The following is a 19,063-nucleotide window of genomic DNA, read 5'->3' as shown; positions in this document are numbered from 1 at the left end:
GGCAACAAAGAGGCAATACCACTTTTGTTATTCAATAAAATTATGGAAGTCTTACATAAAGAGATTATGCCGGGATGAAATATACGAGGATAACGAAAGTGTTGGATCAATTTGTGAATGACAAAGACGTAGTGACTCTTCTCACAGTTAGAAAATATTTTTGTAAATACCTAAAAAGAAAACAACAGAGGTGGAATCGTCAGTGACCAAGTGTTTGCAACCTCACCCTGTATTTCATTGCTATAATCGATCTGACTGGCTCTCCAACAGCCTTCCTATGATTCCCCAGACACTGATTTTGTCACCACAGTCGAGTTCAGGAACTGCCATTGCTCCCCCATGATCTAGAGTAGAAAGACAAACTTGGTGTGGCGTGAAAGGACTGTGACAATTGGGTCCTCCTGTCCATTTCCATCCGTTGTCTCCTGTGACTTTTGAAAAGAAACATTTCCTCCTATCAGCACGTCTAAGAGGGAGAACCTCCGTCCCCGTTCCATACCGCGGCCACTTCCCACTCTGGGCTTTTGATCAGTCTTGTTCCCGCTGAGTGACCTTACTCTTCCCTACCCCTATCTAGTCCAACTCTCACAGCGCCAGCGAGGCTCCTCAAACTGCTCCAGCAGACCTTTCTCTACTTTTTTGAACGAAACGTGGGCTCTCTTTGGGGATACTCAGGGAAAGAACTTACAGGAGAGTCAGTCTGAAACAGACCATCAAGTGGTTGTTTTCTATAGAAGAGGGGGCATATATGCATCCTTGTCGTTGAGTGAAATTTCCAGTTGGCGCTTTGAGAGTGAGAAAGGTGTTTACTCGTGGAACATGTTCTCAGAATCTCAAATTCTGGAGGTACCCATGCATTCATGAAGAAATGGAAAGAAAACCTTGTAAGAGACAAAGGGAATAAACTCCGAAACCACAGCATTTCTTCCAGTAATGCATTTTCAGTCACCTAATAATCACGAGCTGGGTGTTAGTGCAGACAATTTCACATGGAAAATAGAAATTTAAAAGGCATAGTGTCAGTGCCCGGGAACAGGAGAAAAGGCTCTCCCTCATGCCCTCCCCTGATCCCAGATCCACCCAAAGCCATCCTTTATAGTTCCGTGGATACATTAGGTCACTAGAAAAATAAAGAAATGCAAATAAATATGCCAAATAACGAAAAGCCCACCAATTAATTCCTTGCTCTTTGAAAATGAGAACGGACCCCAACTTTGAGGTAACTGATGTGTCACGATTTAAGGAAAGCTCACAGATGGGAATCTCCTCAAAGGAAAACTAAAACTGTTGCAACAAAATGGTATCAGTACATCGAATCAAATCCCCCAACTACTGAGAGTCTGCATTGAAGTATTTACGTTTTATATAATGATGCACCTAAAAACAGAACCTGTGAGCTTTTTCGCGGATTTTCCAGGACAGATACGATTTTTAGTCATCTTTACTGTCAGACTAGCTGTTTTTATAACCAATCCAAACACAGCCATGTGCCGCAAAACGACGTTTTGGTCAATGACGGACCGCATATACGACGCTGGTGCCCTAAGATGAGTCCCATATAGCCTGGGTGTGTAGTAGGCCATGCCATCTAGGATTGCGTGAGTACGCTCTGTGATGTTCACACAACAACGAAGTCGCCTATCGGAACATTTCTCAGAATGTATCCCACAGGCACTGTGAGAGCTCTTGTCTTCTCCTCGGATGCTAAGAGCGTGAGTGCCGCGTAAGCTTTGAGTCCCTCGTCCTTCTAGCCTGACGAATCCTACCGGGAAGAATTTTCTGAGAGCAAAAGAGCACCTTTTTTCAAAAGAAGAAAGTCACCTTTTCTCTGATTGAGGGGGCTTTCATAGTCCATGTCCCTAAGTCTCGGGTGTTACATTCTGGCTGACTGGTCTTAGACATGGAACTTCACTTCCTCGGGCCTGGGATTCCTCCCTAGTGAGACGTTAGCACAAAGGATGCCTCTCACAGAGTGGCTGAGAGATTAAATTAGGGCACGTGTGTGCTGCTACCTAGCGCAGCGCTTGGCGTCCAGCGGGCGCTCAAATAAATGCCGAGAAGATCTAAGATAAAATGCGATGATGGATGTAAGATTGTATTATTCACTGTACGTTGTTCAGCAACGACAAGATTTATCCATTATCAAGTCATAATACTGAATTTCCTTTATATCCACGGCATTCTGACCTGACATACAGTCATTTGCAAACACATTCTATTTCCCCTAGTAAATTATAAATCTCTGGGGTGAGTAGCAAGATTTGGTTGATGTGTGCCTTGGGCCCAGTTAGGGGTAAGACTGGTAGGGACTTTATTCTTTTCCTCAGAGCCCCACTCAAGACCACGGTGGCATTAAAAGCAATCCTGCTTCCTGGATCCTGAATCAGGCATTCTAGCTTTCTCCCTCTCCCCACCGTATCTTCAATCCTTAATGTGCAGGTGGCTCAGGGCGGGCCAACTTCCACATTCCAGGCCTTGCTGTCCAAGCTGGATGCTTTCTACAGAAGTCTGAGTTTACTAAGGGACCGATACAGGTTACCCCTCTCTATTCACTCACTCATTCGTTCATTCATTCCACCTCGGTTGAGTCTTTACCTAAGAACTGTTCTAGTACCGTGGAAATGATAGTAAATGAGACAAAGTCTCTGATCCCATGAACATTTAAAAAATTACAAACCTGACATCAGTCAACAGATAAGTATACGATGTGCCAGGTTGGAATATGTGCGATGGGACAAAATGAAGCAGTGCCCGGGGAACAGGAGTGATGTGAGGGTGGAGTGCTATTTTAAGCCGTGGTCAGAGAAGTTCTGTCTGATAAGGCGGCATCTGAGGGACATGGAGAAAGTGAGGAAGAAGCACTGCAGGTATCAGGGGAAGGGCAAGCCAAGCAGAGGGACCTCTAAGTGAAAAGGTCCTGAGACGGGAGCTCGCTTGGCATGTTTGAAGCACAGCAAGGAGGTCAGCATGTCTGGACGGAGGGAGCATCGCGGAGACCAGTGGTCGAGGGCTGTGGCTAGAGACAGGTCACGTGAAGACTTGGTAAGGAACGATGTTTTTGTGTCAGTGGAGATGGGAAGCATGGAAGGGTTTTAGCAAAGGAGGGGCCGGAACTGAGAAGCACTGAAGGATCACTCCATCTGCCATGTCAACAAGGAACAGGCAGGTGCAGGGCACTGGGCAACCGCAGAAGCAGAGGACCCTTAGAGACTCTTGTGATTTGCCAAGTGGGTGATGTTGGCAGCTTTCAGGAAGGTGGCTGAAGTGGCGGTGGTGAGAGGAGGCTGGAGTCTGGGTATAATGTGAGGTAGAGCTGAAAGGATCTGCTGATGGAGCAGACGTAGAGTAGGAGAGAGAGAGAGAGACAGAGAGACAGAGACAGAGAGAGACAGAGAGAGAGCGCGCGCAGGCCTCAGACACCTTTAGTTAGAGACGCCCATTAAACACCCAAGTGGGCATGTCAGCTAGGCAGCAAGATGACTGAGTCTGGAACTCAGGAGAGAAATCAGCAGAGACGTACATCTGACAGTTGTCCGTGTACAGATGATATTCCAAGCCACGGGACTGGGTGACACTGCCCTCAGGAGCACTCCGAGTAGAGCTAGAGAAAGGAAGAGATCCCAGGACTGGGTGAGGACTTACTTCCAGGGCGTCCCATGTGTAGCTGTGGATAAGATGAGGAGGATTCAGAAAAGAAGTGGGAGAAAGACTGGCCGGTGTGGTAGGGGTACCACCAAGAGAGAATGTTGTCCTGAAAACCAAGAGAAGACAGTGTTTCTAGGAGAGATTTACACTCCAAATCCAGTCCGTCCGCGGATTCCCTTGGCTCTACCTTCCACATATATCCAGAATGTGACCTCTTATCACCACCCCCAACTCTCCAATGCACTCCAAGTCACCATCAGCTCCCTCCTAGACAACCGCAGAAGTCTTTAACTGGGCTCCCTGCTTCCACCCTGGCTTCCCCAGCAGCCTATTTTCCACCCAGCAGGCAGAGTGATCCTTCCAAAAGGCAAATGGGAACGCACCGATTATCTTTGAAATGTTGCTGATGGGTCCACAGGTGAGCACTGAGTGTCAATCGTTTGATTTGACAATGGAGAGTCATTCACTGCTATCCCGGAGTAGAGCAGTTGGGACAGATGGGTGGGGATGAGAGCTCATTTTAGGGGAGTCAAAATGTAAAGGATGGGTCAAAAGACATTTGTGAAGGTGTTCAACCTCATCAGCATTCCGAGAAACGCAGACTGTACAGCCACCAAGAGACATCATACCCACCCACAAGATTGGCTATATAAGACTGAAAATTCCACGTACTCCTGTGGAACAGTGGAAACGCTCATCAACTTTTTAGAAATGTAAACCGGCACGCCACTTGGAAATAGTACTTTTATTTTCTGGCTAAATTGAAGTCTCAAGTACCCTATAACTTAGCTATTGCACTCTTAGGCAAATACCTGAGAAACTTCTGCTTATTTGCCTCATGTTCCTGGACAATAAGGGTCACAGGAGCTCTCTTCATAGTATTCCAAAAGAAAAGCACCCTGTGTTCACAGATCCTACGACGGATGTTAAATTGTGACAGGTCCATGCAGAGAAACACAAGCGTAGTGCAACGAAAAGGAATGAGCTATAGTGACCCAAAAACTTGAATGCAATGTGGAACAAAAGAGGCTATACACAAACAGTGCATTCACGTGGATTCTCGTGAAGTTAAGAGGTAAAACGGGAAGCACCTCCAAAATGTCAAAATAAGATCCGGCCCCCCCCCCCCCCCCCGAAATCCTCTCCACCACAAAAGTGGTTACAGCACTGGCAAGAATAGGCAAAATCAACTTCTGTAGAGGTACGGAAATTAACCAAAGTGACAGTGTCACCGCGGCATTCCCAGAGCAGCTCGAAGGAAGTTTAAAAAGGTGCTTAACACTCCCTCAAGGTTGATTTTCAGAGCCCTGTCGGGAAGAGACGCCAGCGTCAACCGGCCTGAACCAGATCGAGCCCCACTGCAAGGGCAGCGCCTGTGCAGGTGACCTGGAGTTGACCCGAAAATGCCCTCTGCCTTATTTTAATACTAGAATCCGTGCCCGAGGAGGAGCCTAGGCCTTATTAGCATAACATGCGACGCACGTGAGAGCATGTTTTCAGACTGCGCCTGCGCCGGCGCCTGCGCCTGCGCCAGCTAATACCGGTCTCTGCGTCTCCACTGTGACGAGAGAACTTCCCTTTTAAATATTCATTCCCCGTCCGAAATAAAAGGACACCTGCTTCCCTTTGTTCCGGGAGAGCCCTGACTTTGGAAATGATTCGGCATGGTCTCCTATTTGTTGCAAATATATTCCACTTTGTGTGACAACCATTGCTGGTGGAGAGTCTGATTTTAACTCACTGGAAGCGAACCCACTTTGGTTCGGCAACAACAGCCATCTGAAGTTTGTTCATTCAAAAACAAAAACAAAAACAATAAAACGGCTGAATCTTGGTAAGGGCAGCGAGCTACGTGAAGCTTTAATTGCCCTGTTCCCACACCCCTCTCCTCAGGTCCCCACTAGCCTTAAAAGACCGCATCATCTCAACTACAGTAGTTTGTGAAAACACGCAGCCTAGCACCCAGTGGAGCGGGCAGAACAGTCCGGAGCTCCCTCAGAAGCCCTATCCCCTTAGAATTGTCACTAATTTACACATCTGCCAGTTCCCTGGCAAATCCCACTCGTCGGACTTGTCCTGCTATAAAAACGCTTAGAAGAAAACCTAAGGCAAAATTCTCACGGCACTGGATTTGGCAGAGATTTCTCGGATATGACACCAAAGGCAGAGGCGACAAAAGAAAAAAATAGACAAAATGGACTTCATGAAAATGTAAACATGTTGTGCATCAAAAAACACTATTAACAGAGTAAAAAGGCAACCCGCAGAATGGGAGAAAATATTTGTAAATGATATACCTGATCAGGGACTAGTATCCAGAATACATAGAGAACTCCTAAAACTCAAGAACAAAAAACCAAACAACCTGGTTCCAAAAAGGGCAAAGGCCTCAAATAGACCTTTCTCCAAAGAAGACACTCAAATGGCCTATAAGCACATGAAAAGACGCTCAACGCCACTAATCGTTAGGGAAGTGCAGATCAAATCTACAACGAGGTACCACCTCACACCCATTGGGACGGCTACCATCAAAACACCAGACAACAACAAGTGTTGGAGAGAATGTGGAGAAAAGTAGAACCCTTGCCCACCGTTGGTGGGAAGGTACAATGGTACAGCCGCCGTGGAATACAGCATGGCGGTTCCTCGAGAAATCAAAAATAGAATTACCATTTGGTCCAGCAATCCCACTTCTGGGTATAGACCCCAAAGAACTGAAAGAGGGTCTTGAAGAGATATTTGTACATCCGCGTTCACAGCAGCAATGTTCACAATAGCTGAAACACGGAAGCAACCTAAGTGTCCATCCACAGACAAATGGATAAGCAAAATGCGGTTGGATACCCACAGTGGAATACCACTCTGCCTTGAAGAGGGAGGAACTTCTGCAATGTGCTACAACATGGATGAGCCTTGAAGCCATTATGCTACGTGAAATGAGCCAGCCACAAAACGACAAATACTGTATGGTCCCACTTGTACAAGGTACTCAGGGTGGTCAAAAGCACAGACACAGAAAACAGAATGGTGGTTGCTGGGGGCCGAGGGGAAGGAGGCAATGGGGAGTTATAGTTCAACGAGTATAGAGTTTCAGTTTTACCAGATGAAGAGAGTTCTGGAGATCGATAGTGGTGATGGTAGCACAACATTATGAATGTATTTAATACCACTGATTGGTACACTTAAAAATGGTTAAGATGGGGGGCCGGCCCCCCGGCCGAGTGGTTAAGTTCGCGCGCTCCGCTCTAGGTGGCCCAGTTGTTTCGTCGGTTCGAATCCTGGGCGCGGACACCGCACCGCTCATCGAGCCATGCTCAGGCGGCTCCCACATGCCACAGCCGGAAGCACCCACAACTAAGAATATACAACTGTGTACAGGGGGGCTTTGGGGAGAAAAAGGAAAAAATAAAATCTTTTAAAAAAATGGTTAAGATGGTAAATTTTATGTTATGTGTGTTTCAACACAATAAGAAAAGAATCAGCAGGAAAAAATGAAATACTTCTCCACCCTAAGAGACACAGGAAGGCGAAAAGACAGCCCACAGAATGAGAGCAAATGTTTGCAAATCATATATCTGAGAGGGACTAGTACCCAGAAAATATAAGGAACTCTTACAACTCAACCAGAAAAAGACACCCAGTTTTAAGAGGGCAAAGGATGTGAACAGACGTTTCTCCAAAGAAGATATAAATGACCAAGACAAATATGAAAACATGTACTACGTCATCAACTATTAGGGAAGTGCAAATCGAAACTACAGTGAGACACCACTTCGCACCCACTAGGGTGGCTGTAATCAAACAGACAGACAACAACAAGCGTCAGTGATGATGTGGAGAGACTGGAATCCTCATCTGTTGCTGGCAGGCATGGAACACTGTGTAGCTGCTCTGGGAGACAGCTGGGCGGTTCCTCAGGCTGAACACACAGTTAGCATACGGCCAAGCAATTCCACTCCTAAGGACCCACCCAAGAGAGATGAAAACATATGTCCACACTCCACTGTCCACAGCAGTATGTTTGATAATAGCCCCAAAGTGGAAACAACCAACCTGTTCCTCCCCTGAGCAATCAAAAATTAAAATGTCGTATATCCTTACAAAAAGAATATCAGTGAGCCAAAAGGAAATGAAGTACTGATACATGCTACGACATGGCTAACCCTTAAAAACATCATGGTAGGTGAAATAAGCCAGTCACAGAGGACAACGACATGTAGGATTTCATTGCTATGAAATGTCCAGAACAGACACAATCATTGAGATAGAAAGTAGAGTCGCAGTGGCCAGGCCCTGCGGGCAGCGGAGAATGGGGAGTGACCGCTAATGGATCCAGGAGTTTTGTTTTGGGGTGAGGAAAACGTTCTGAAACTGACTGTGGGGATGGCTGCATAACTTTCTGAACATACTACGAACCACTGAACTGTACACTTTAAAGGGTGAATATTATGGTATGTGAATTCTATCTCAATAAAGGTGTTATTAAAAGACAAGTGATATGAAATTACGTGATTCTGGGATGTACATTTAGGAAACAAAACAATAAAGAAAAGTGAGAATGTAGTTACCAGAGAAGACAGGATCAGGATGATCTCTGAAGCACAAGGACTTCTGACCGGCAGTGGCACATGGGTGACTTCGATGGAGCTAAAACTGTTGATTACTTCATCAGGGTTGTACTTATGCAGCTGTTTCTCTCTCCCTCTCTCTTGCTCTCAGTGAAATATACATATCACAAAATTAACCATCTTAGCCATTTTCAAGTGTGCAGTTCAGTGGCATTCAGTACATTCACACAGGTGTGCAATCATCATCACCATCCATTTCCAGAACCTTTGCGTCACCCCAAACCGAAACTCTGTACCCACAAAACAACAAGCTCCCATTGTTCTTTTTCCCAGGCCCTGGTGACCTCTATTCCACTTTCTGTCTCTATGAACTTGACTATTCGAGGAACCTCATCTAAATGAAATCATAAAATATTTGTCCTTCTGTGTCTGGCTTAGCTGCTCTCTTGTTAATAATTTACTGAAAAATACATCCAGGTTTTATGCACATTTTGTGATTGTACTATGATTCAAAATAAAAAATATCAGAAAAGAATCAAGTAGCGATGCAAATTAAAACAGTATATATATACACTCTTTCAAAGAGTTTCATTATGAAACGGAGAGGAGAAATTGGACGGTGACTGGACAGTGATGTGGGCTGAGTGGGATGGTTTTACAATGGTGAGATATTACAGCGTATAACAAGATCCGATCCAATGGACAGACAGATGTTTAAGAAGTAAGAGAGAGAAGAGACAATTAGAAAAGCGAAGTCCATGGGAAATTGAAAGGGAAGGAGACGCCACGCACAAGTAGAAGGACTGGCCTTGACTTGGAGGAGCGTGGACAATTTATCCGCTATAGCAGGAGGAAAATTTAGATACAGGTGAACTCATTTGGTGTCTGCATGTGGTAGGACTCTTTTGGTGGCTTCTATCTTTCTCAGTGAAATGAGGCAAGAAGAAATTAGGAGAGTGAACTGACCAGCGAAATGTAGGAAGAGGTACATTTTGAGATCATGAACGTGCCACTAGTCAGCACAAGTTTTGCGGGTTTTCCTGAAGACACCTTCAGCCGTTCAGGGTGGGCATGAAGCAACCACAAACAAATAGCAGGCAACAGATGAGACATCAGAGCTCCCAGACCTGGGAGTCACTTATTCATTCAATAAATAATGCTTGTTCATCTACTCTTGGACAAGCATTCTTCTCGACCTGGGAGTATAAGGACGAACAAACAGAAGTGGTCACTGAACACACGGAGGTCATAGTCTAACACTTTCAGGATACCTAGTTTTCAACAGGCATGATGTTAGGATACCAGTATGACAGGCCCATCCCAAGGAAAGTGTGGGCCTGGAGATACCAACCAATGTGCCCATGATAATCACGCATAAGAGGAGGCTGCTCTGTTGGCATCTCCCATACACGCTTCCGCACAGCGCTGTAAACAGAACGCGAGAAACTGAATTTCGATGATGTTAAAAAGTAGGAGTATTGTCCCTTTCCCCGTGGGTCATCAGCCCACTCGGGTCTCTCCTGGGGCAAGGCGCAGCCACCCCACTTGCCTCATCTAACGGACTGGCTTGCGAGATGTGCATATCACTACAATCCCTCGCTGAGGGGTAAGACACCCTGAGTTGTGACGTCCATGTGTTACAGAGCAAGAGTTTTAGAAGAGGGGAGATGGGCAATGGAGTGTGCCCACCAAAGACCTCCAAGCCGCCTGGTCTGGAACATTTGGAGTTAGACGAGCAACGGACGACAGGAGGGGTGGGGGCGGGGTGTTCCGTGTGGCGCGGTTGAGGAAGGCATGCAGGTTTTGTTTCCTCTCTCAAGGTACAGTCTTGCATTTTAGAGTCTGTAGTCCTTCGTCACGATTACATCACTCCATGATGTCAAAAGGACCTTAGCCAAGCACCGCTGAAGTTGCTGCTGTGGCAGGAAGTCACAGAGAAAGGCCACTATCTGAAGGGTGACAGAGAGATCAGAAAGACTAGAAAGGACGCAGCCAGGGGCTGTAACCCTCAGAGGTAAGCAGCAGCCACCCTTTACGCAGCCAGCATAGATCCGGAGCTAATGTGTGTGACTGAGGGTCTGTGTGTCGGGGAGAGGCGCTGCTGAGGGACACAGGCCCTGCATCATCAACCAATCACTAGGGCCATGTCAGTGGCAGCCTCTGTGAGAGACTCTGCCTCCTTCTTGTCCTCTCTACAGAAAAACCAAGCGGTTATGTGTGAAGCTAGCAGAGTGCTTCAGACTTGGGCTCCCCAGATGAAGGGTTTCAGGCTGGCGCTAGTGCCAGGACCTTCACGGGTCAGGCTGGGGATCATGCTGGTGTTGGCGCTGATTTTCCTACCAAGATTGTACTGTGACCTGGGAGCAGTATATTACTCTTCCTACGAAACAGTCATCCCCAAGAGTCTGACAGTCAACGGAAGGGAAGGCCCAGTGGAAAAGGCATCCTATATGCTGCTGATGCAGGGCCAGAAGCAGCTGCTTCACCTGAAGGTGAAGAGAGACTATTTTGTGGATAACTTTCCAGTCTTCAGCTACCACAATGGCATCCTGGGACAAGAGATGCCCGTCCTCGCGCATGACTGTCACTATGAAGGCTACATAGAAGGCGTCCCAGGTTCTTTTGTTTCTGTCAACACCTGTTCAGGCCTCAGGGGCGTCCTGATTAAGGAGGGAAAATCCTACGGCATTGAGCCCGTGGGCGCTTCAAAAAAGTTTGAACATGTGTTGTACACCATGGCGCGTGAAGCTCGAATCTCCTGTAGCGTCACTTCCAAAGACAGCCAAGTGGTGTCCACCAGCCAGCAACGAGGGAGCAGGAAGCCTCGCAGTGCACAGGCGCTGTCCTACTTGTGGTCACACACCAAGTACGTGGAGATGTTTGTCGTGGTCAGCAACCAGCGGTTCCAAATGTGGGGCAGTAACATCAATGAGACAGTCCAGAGAGTAATGGACGTCATTGCCCTGGCCAACGCCTTCACTAGGGGAATAAACACGGAGGTGGTGCTGGCTGGAATGGAGATTTGGACCGAGGGGGACCTCATAGAGGTCCCAGCGGACTTGCAAGTTACCCTCAGGAATTTCAATAGCTGGAGACAAGACAAGCTCTTCCATCGTGTGAAGCATGATGTTGCCCACATGATTCTTGGACATCGCCCTCAAGAGGACACGGGACAGGCATTTCTCAATGGTGCCTGTTCCACTGGCTTTGCAGCAGCTGTTGAATCCTTCCATCATGAAGATGTCCTCCTGTTTGCAGCGCTCATGGTCCATGAGCTTGGGCACAACCTGGGTATTCAGCACGACCACTCGGCCTGCGTTTGTAAAGATACACACTTTTGCCTCATGCATGAAAACATCACTAAAGAAAGTGGCTTCAGCAACTGCAGCTCTGACGACTTCTACCAGTTCCTCCTTGACCACAAAGGGGCCTGCCTATTCAACAAGCCTCAGCACAAAGGCCGCGTGCGTAGGGATGCTGAGTGTGGTAATGGTGTGGTGGAGGAGGATGAGCAGTGTGACTGTGGTTCTGCCTGTGACAATCACCCCTGCTGTAACCCAGCATGTAAGCTGAAGGATAATGCCCAGTGTAGTCCTGGACCCTGCTGTAATAGTTCGTGTCTATTTGCAGAAAGCGGATCCACATGCCGCAGTGCCTTTGACGATTGTGACCTCCCAGAGTATTGTGATGGTAACTCTGCAGAATGCCCCACAGACAGCTACAAACAAGATGGTACAAAATGTTACGGTAGTCACTATTGTGTTCAGGGTCAGTGCCGGACACCTGATGAACAATGTGCTCGTGTTTTTGGTCATCCTTCAAAGTCTGCCCCCTCAGACTGTTACAATTTATTCAATCGCAAAGGGACCCGGTTTGGAAATTGTGGCCCTCCCACTTTAAATAACCCAGAATATGTTAAGTGTGCAGATGATAATTTATACTGTGGGAAAATTATTTGTACAAATATTAGACAGTTACCACCAATCAAACCTCTACATACACTGATACAGGTCCCTTTTGAAGATGACTTTTGCTGGAGCATGGATGCAACTAATGGTACTGCTGATATCCCTGATGATGGAGATGTGTTCGCTGGCACTTTGTGTAGTTCAGGAAAAGTGTGCATGGGTCACTCCTGTTCTCCTGACACTGTGCTCAACTATGACTGCAATCCAGAGGAAATGTGTGCTGGGAAAGGAATTTGCAACAATTTAAAGCACTGCCATTGTAATTTTGGCTATGCCCCTCCTAACTGCACAACTCCAGGAAATGGGGGTAGTTTGGACAGTGGTCCTCCTGGTTTGCCAAGTGCAGAAGAGCCTCAAAGTCAAAGTACTACCAGCCCTCCCAAAGGGGCAGGATTATTGTTAGACATGATGGTTTTAATATTCCTTATACTTTTACTCATATTATTATTGATGTTGATTATTTGTGGCATCTACTGTTGCTTAGGTGCAAAAGAAGAAGAAAAGCCTGCAGAAGAGGCTGCAGAAAAACCCCCAGAAGAGGCTGCAGAAAAACCCCCAGAAGCGGAGCCCAAAGAGGCTGGCTCAGAAGCTCCCTCAGAGGAGGAAGAGGAAGAAGAGGAGGAGGAGGAAGAGGAAGAGGAAGAAGAGGAAGAAGAATCAGAGCCATAAGACAAGTAGTGGAGGAAGAAGCCAAATACATGAAAGACCTCCATCCCTCAGGGAATGAGAGGCTCACTGAAGCAAAGGCGAAGTGGGAAACGACAGCTCCAATGGCTCTGACTAGGATTATACAGTCTGTAAAAATATACTAATGTGGGAGGAGGGATTCTCCCATTTTTATTATTCATTTTAGTAATTAAAGTTTCATTTATTTAACATGTTAAATATTTTACTACTTTTTACTTTTTCACATTTAATTTGAACTCTTTACATGCGTCTTCTGACATCAATGTCCTTGTCTTGGGCCAATCTTTCCTGTCACCAGAAACTTTTTCAGGACATGACATCATTCATCTGGCTTGTTTTACATACACTACTATATATACCTGCATTTATTACTATCACTTGGATTTTCATTTCAAGTAACAACTATCTATTATGTGAGGACAATTGTTGATGTGATTGTTCTAATCTCCCCTATAAATGTGCATTCATAAAATGAGGAGTTTTTAAATACAAAAATAAATAGAACCCTATTCAGATTAGACACCTCTTCAGATTCCATGTGGTGTAGTTATTGAGTCAATTTTCTTCTGGGACTCTGTCTGAGGGACTATATCTAATAAGGCAGAAGTCCCTGATCACCCCAGGATCAAGAAGTCAGTGCTGAAGTTATCCACCTTTTCAAATCTGGCAGATGTTTAACATGATGTATGTATATTAAATTTGTTACTTCCCAGTATTTCCAGGTCCTTCCTATAGCCATACTCCCTTTTTACCCAAGATTTCTTCCTCGAGAGCAGCTTTCATAGCCTTTCCTTTTTATTAATCTTCCTGGGATGAACTTCAGACCTTCAGATGTCTCATGTCTGATGAACGTCACCTAGAGTTAGGAAACTGTATTTATACTAATTTTATAACAGTACAGAGCCCCCTACCACAGTGCTGAGCACATGTATGAAACTAAAATTTTGTCTTTTCTATTTTTCTTTTTAACTTATTGAATGAAATTAATAACTTGTTGACTGACATCAGAAGGAACCCCTCCAATTACAGGTAACAGGGCTTTGGAGGTGGTAGATACTTCTCTGTGAAGAGAGCACAAAGCAAATATAACAATTAACATTATTCATTCTGTGCCACAAACTGTATTAAACACATTACATTCACTGTCTTAATTTAATCCTTCCAACCACTCTATGGAACTTTCATCTTGTTCACGAAGAATCACACCAAAGAGAATTTGCTCTAGAGCTAGTAAATGATGGAAGCTGCATGTCTTCCCCAGGTATGACTCAATCTACATTCTCAACTACCTCATGAGGCTTTTCCTTCAGAAAAAGTGACGGGGAAGGCCCTGTCCTTAACTGACCTCAATTATGAATCCCCAAATTATGTAGTCATTCTTGATGAAAATGTCTTTTCTCCTGTTACATCCTGACATCATGGAGAGGCATGTTGCCAACCGATTCAGTGCCGTGAGCCTCTTACATTGTAGATGCTTAATAAATGTTTACCAAGTATATGATTTAAGCAGAGCTAGCCTTAAAATATAGGGCCAGATTCATTCCCTGGGCAGGATGCCTCTTGCTACTCCCTAGCACAACAAAATCTTGCTCAAATGCAATATTGCTAAATATTTATAAACAGCCAAGTAAGTCATAAAAAGTTTATAAAACCCCAAACTCCAACAAAAGAAGGTTGAACTCAATTAAAAGAGACTATGGTAGGAAGGGGCCAGTTTTAATGTGAGCGGGAACGAGCAGGTAGACGTAACTCAGGGTGTGAAATCTCCACGTCCAAGAGTCAGCGTTTCCTGTAAAGCATGGGTGATGATAGTTCATTCTGCACTATGTGTGAATGTCTTTAGGAAGTATACCTTTTCACCTGATTCCTCTCCCCATTATATTTGGGGCATTTCTGAGGAATGCTTACATGTTCTAATAACCTGTATTGGTAGATACTTGTGACCCAGCCAGCTGCTCCCCCGAAATTCTTTAAAAAAATTTTTTTTTAAATTGCGGTAACATTGGTTTACAACATTATATAACTTTCAGGTGTACCTGGTCATATATTTTGAATTCTGTGTAGATTACACTGTGTTCACCACCCAAAGACTAATTACAATCCATCATCACACACGTGTGCCTAATCACCTCTTCTGCCCACCTCCCTACCCACTTCCCCTCTGGTAACCATCAGTCCAATCTCTGTTGCTATCTGTTTGTTTGTCGTTGTTTTTATCTTCTACTTATGAGACCATACGGTATTTGACTTTCTCCCTCTGACTTATTTCACTTGGCATAATACCCTCAAGGTCCATCCATGTTGTCACAAATGGCCAGATTTCATCATTTCTTACGGCTGGGTAGTATTCCATTGTGTTTATATACCACATCTTTATCCATTCGTCCCTTGATGGGCACCTAGGTTGCTTCCAAGTCTTGGCTATTGTGAATAATGGTATGATGAATGGAGGGGTGCATGTATCTTTTATGCATTCGTGTCTTCATGTTCTTTGGATAAATATCCAGCAGTGGAAGAGCTGGACCTTATGGTAGATCTATTCTTAATCTTCTGAGGAATCTCCATTCTGTTTTCCATAGGGGCTGCACCAGTTTGCACTCCAATCAGCAGTGTATGAGGGTTCCCTTCTCTCCACATCCTCTCCAACACTTATGGTTTCCTGTCTTGTTAATCATAGCCATTCTGACGGGAGTGAGGTGATATTTCATTGTAGTTTTGATTTGCATTTCCCTGATAGTTAATGATGTTGAACATTTTCTCATGTGCCTGTTGGCTGTCTGTATATCTTCTTTGGAGAAATGTATGTTCAGATCTTTTGCTCATTTTTTAATTGGGTTGTTACTTTTTTGTTGTTGAGATGTATGAGTTCTTTGTATATTTTGGATATTAACCCCTTATCAGATATATGGTTTAGAAATACCTTCTCCCAATTGTTGTTTTTTTGTTTTGCTGGTGGTTTCCTTTGCTGTGCAGAAGGTTTTTAGTTTGAAAGAGTCCCATTTGTTTATTTTCTCTATTGTTTCCTTTGCTCGATCAGACATGGTACTTGAAAATATGCTGTTAAGACTGATGTAGAAGAGAATACGGCCTATGTTTTCTTCTAGAAGTTTCATGGTTTCAGATCTTATATTCAAGTCTTTAATCCATTTTGAATTGATTTTTGTGTATGGCGTAAGATAATGGTCTACTTTAATTCTTTTGCATGTGGCTGTCCAGTTTTCCCAACACCATTTATTGAAGAGACTTTCCTTTCTCCATTGTATGTTCTTGGCTCATTTGTCGAATATTAGCTGTCCATAGATGTTTGGGTTTATTTCTGGGCTCTCTATTCTGTTCCACTGATCTGTGTCTCTGTTTTTGTCCAGTACCATGCTGTTTTGGTTACTGTAGCTCTGTAGCCTATTTTGAAATTAGGGAGTGTGATACCTCCAGCTTTGTTCTTTTTTCTCAGGATTCCTTTGGCTATTCCGGGTCTTTGTTGTTCCATATCAATTTTAGGAATCTTTATCCATTTCCATGAAAACTGTTGTTGGAACTTTGATAAGGATTGCATTGAATCTGTAGATTGCTTTAGGAAGTATTTTAAGTATGTTAATTCTTCCAATCCAAGAGCATGGAATATCTTTCCATTTCTTTGTGTCTTCTTCAACTTCTTTCAACAATGTTTTATAGTTTTTAGTGTACAGATCTTTCACTTCTTTGATTAAGTTTACTCCTAGGTATTTTATTCTTTTTGTTGCAACTGTAAATGGGATTGTATTTTTAATTTCTCTTTCTGCTACTTTGCTGTTAGTGTATGGAAACACAACTTATTTTTCTATGTTGAGTTTGTATCCTGCAACTTTACTGTATTCTTTTATTATTTCCAAAAGTTTTTTAGTGGATTCTTTAGGGTTTTCCATATATAAAATCATGTCATCTGCAAATAGTCACAGTTTCACTCCTTCCTTACCAATCTGGATCCTTTTTGGTTTTCTTTCTTTTTTTTTTGAGGAAGATTAGCCCTGAGCTAACTACTGCCAATCCACCCCTTTTTGCTGAGGAAGACTGGCCCTGAGCTAACATCTATGCCCATTTTCCTCTACTTGATATGTGGGATGCCTACCACAGCATGGCTTTTTGCAAAGCGGTGCCATGTTTGCACCGGGATCCGAACCGGTGAACCCCAGGCTGCTGAGAAGCGGAACGTGCAAACTTCACCGCTGCGCTACCAGGCCGGCCCCTTTATTTCTTTTTCTTGCCTAATTGCCCTGGCTAAGACTTCCAATATTATCTCATATAAGAGTGGTGAAAGTGGGCATCCTTGTCTGGTTCCTTTTCTTAGAGGGATAGCTTTCAATTTTCCTGAATTGAGAATGATATTAGCTGTGGGTTTGATATGCATGGGCTTTATTATGTTGAGGTACCTTCATTTTATACCCATTTTTTATCACGAAGGGATGCTATATCTTGTCAAATGATTTCTCTGCACCTATTGAGATGATTGTGTAGTTTCTATTCTTCATTTTGTTAATGTGGTGTATCACGCTGATAGATTTGCAGATGTTGAACCATCCCTGCATCCTTGGAATAAATCTCACTTGATCATGGTGTACAATCTTTTTAATGTATTATTGTATTTGATTTGCTAGTATTTTGTTGAGGATTTTTGCATCAATTGTTATCAGTGATTTTGGCCTGTAATTTTCTTTTTTGTGTTGTCCTTGTCTGGTTTTGGTATCAGGGTAATGTTGGCTTCGTAGAATGAGTTAGGAAGCTTCCCTTCCTCTTCAGTTTTTTGGAGGAGTTTGAGAAGGATAGGTATTAAGTCTTTGAATGTTTGGTAAAATTCACCAAGGAAGCTGTCTGGTCCTGGACTTTTATTTTTTGGGAGGTTTTTGATTACTGTTTTGATCTCCTTACTGGTGATTAGTCTATTCAAATTCTCTATTTCTTCTTGGGTCAGTTTTGAAAGGTTGTATGATTCTAAGAACTTACCCATTTCTTCTAGATTATCCAATTTGTTGCCATATAGCTTTTTGTAGTATTCCTTTATAATCTTTTGTATTTCTGAGGTGTCCGTTGTAATTTCTCCCCTTTCATTGCTGATTTTATTTATTTGAGCCTCAGTCTCTCTTTCATTCTTGGGAAGTCTAGCTAAAGGCTCGCCAATTTTGTTTATCTTTTCAAAGAAAGAGCTCTTGGTTTCATTGATTTTTTCTATATTTTTTTAAGTTTCTATTTCATTTACTTCTGCTCTGATTTTTATTATTTCCTTCCTTCTACTGATTTTGGCCTTTGTTTGTTCTTCTTTTTCCACTGTTTTATGTGCACTGGTAGATTGCTTATTTGAGATTTTTCTTTTTTGTTGAGCTAGGCCTGTATTGCTATAAACTTCCCTCTTAGAACCACTTTGCTGTATCCCATGGATTTTGTCATGTTTTATTTTCATTTTCATTTGTCTCCAGGTATTTTTTTGTTTCTCCATTGACCCAATCATTGTTCAGTAGCATTTTGTTTAATCTGCACATATTTGTGGCTTTTCTGATTTTCTTCCTGTAGTTACCTTCTAGTTTCATACCTTTGTGGTCAGAAAAGACGCTTGGTATTATTTCAGTCTTCTTAAATTTATTGAGACTTATTTTGTGGCCTAATATGTGATCAACGTTGGAGAATGTTCCAAGTGCATTTGAAAAGAATGTGTATTCTGTGGATTTTGGATGGAATGCTCTCTATATATCCACTAAGTCCATCTGGTCTAATGTGTTGTTTAAGGCCAATGTTTCCTTATTGATATTGTTTGGATGATCTATCCATTTGTGTAAGTGGAGTGTTAAAGTCCCCTACTATTATTGTGTTACTATTTCTCCTTTTATGTCTGTTAATAATTGCTTTATATATTTAGGTGCTCCTATGTGGGGTGCACAAAGTGTTATATCCTCTTGTTGGATTGTTCCCTTTATCATTATATAGTGCCCTTCTTTGTCTCTTGTTACAGTTTTTGTTTTAAAGTCTACTTTTTCTCATATAAGTATTGCTACCCCAGATTTCTTTCCTTTGCCATTTGCATGGAGTATCTTTTTTCATCCTTTCACTTTCAGTTTGTGAGTGTCTTTAGGTCTGAAGTCTGTCTCTTGTATGCAGCATACATATGGGTCTTTTTTTTTATCCAGTTGGCCACCCTATGCCTTTTGACTGGAGCATTTAGTCCATTGA

The 19,063-nt window shown here is 43.6% G+C and overlaps 2 protein-coding genes across 11 annotated transcripts in view; one reads left to right on the top strand and one right to left on the bottom strand.

Moving 5' to 3' along the window:
• The window catches only part of TMEM116 (transmembrane protein 116), a 120,121-nt gene that overhangs the window by 17,341 nt on the left and 83,717 nt on the right, over nucleotides 1-19,063 (bottom strand). For 3 of the 10 annotated variants that reach the window (XR_011420815.1, XR_011420811.1, XR_011420813.1), the window contains one exon: nucleotides 56-170. The exons of 6 other annotated variants lie outside the window; for them this stretch is intronic. Coding sequence is in view for 1 of the 4 variants with exons in the window: in XM_070220111.1 (XP_070076212.1) it covers nucleotides 13,892-13,929 (38 nt within the window). In the remaining 3 variants the exon portion in view is untranslated. Of the gene's footprint in view, nucleotides 1-55; nucleotides 171-13,777; nucleotides 13,930-19,063 lie in introns of those variants that run through there. One more of the 10 variants, XM_070220111.1, reaches the window with a different exon arrangement.
• Nucleotides 9,949-13,392, top strand: LOC100057424 (disintegrin and metalloproteinase domain-containing protein 1a-like). Its single transcript, XM_070220104.1, has one exon. It carries the CDS (start codon nucleotides 10,358-10,360, stop codon nucleotides 12,848-12,850), a length of 2,493 nt encoding a protein of 830 aa, XP_070076205.1. The 5' UTR covers nucleotides 9,949-10,357; the 3' UTR covers nucleotides 12,851-13,392.

Source organism: Equus caballus, chromosome 8, assembly GCF_041296265.1.
Source record: "Equus caballus isolate H_3958 breed thoroughbred chromosome 8, TB-T2T, whole genome shotgun sequence".
In the NCBI taxonomy this organism is placed as follows: domain Eukaryota; kingdom Metazoa; phylum Chordata; class Mammalia; order Perissodactyla; family Equidae; genus Equus; species Equus caballus.
The sequence above is the reverse complement of the archived record's forward strand: the minus strand, read 5'-3'. Positions and strand labels throughout refer to the sequence as shown.

Bases quoted from the DNA above. Each gene is read 5' to 3' on its own strand.
- LOC100057424 (XM_070220104.1), top strand. From the start codon at position 10,358: ATGTCAGTGGCAGCCTCTGTGAGAGACTCTGCCTCCTTCTTGTCCTCT.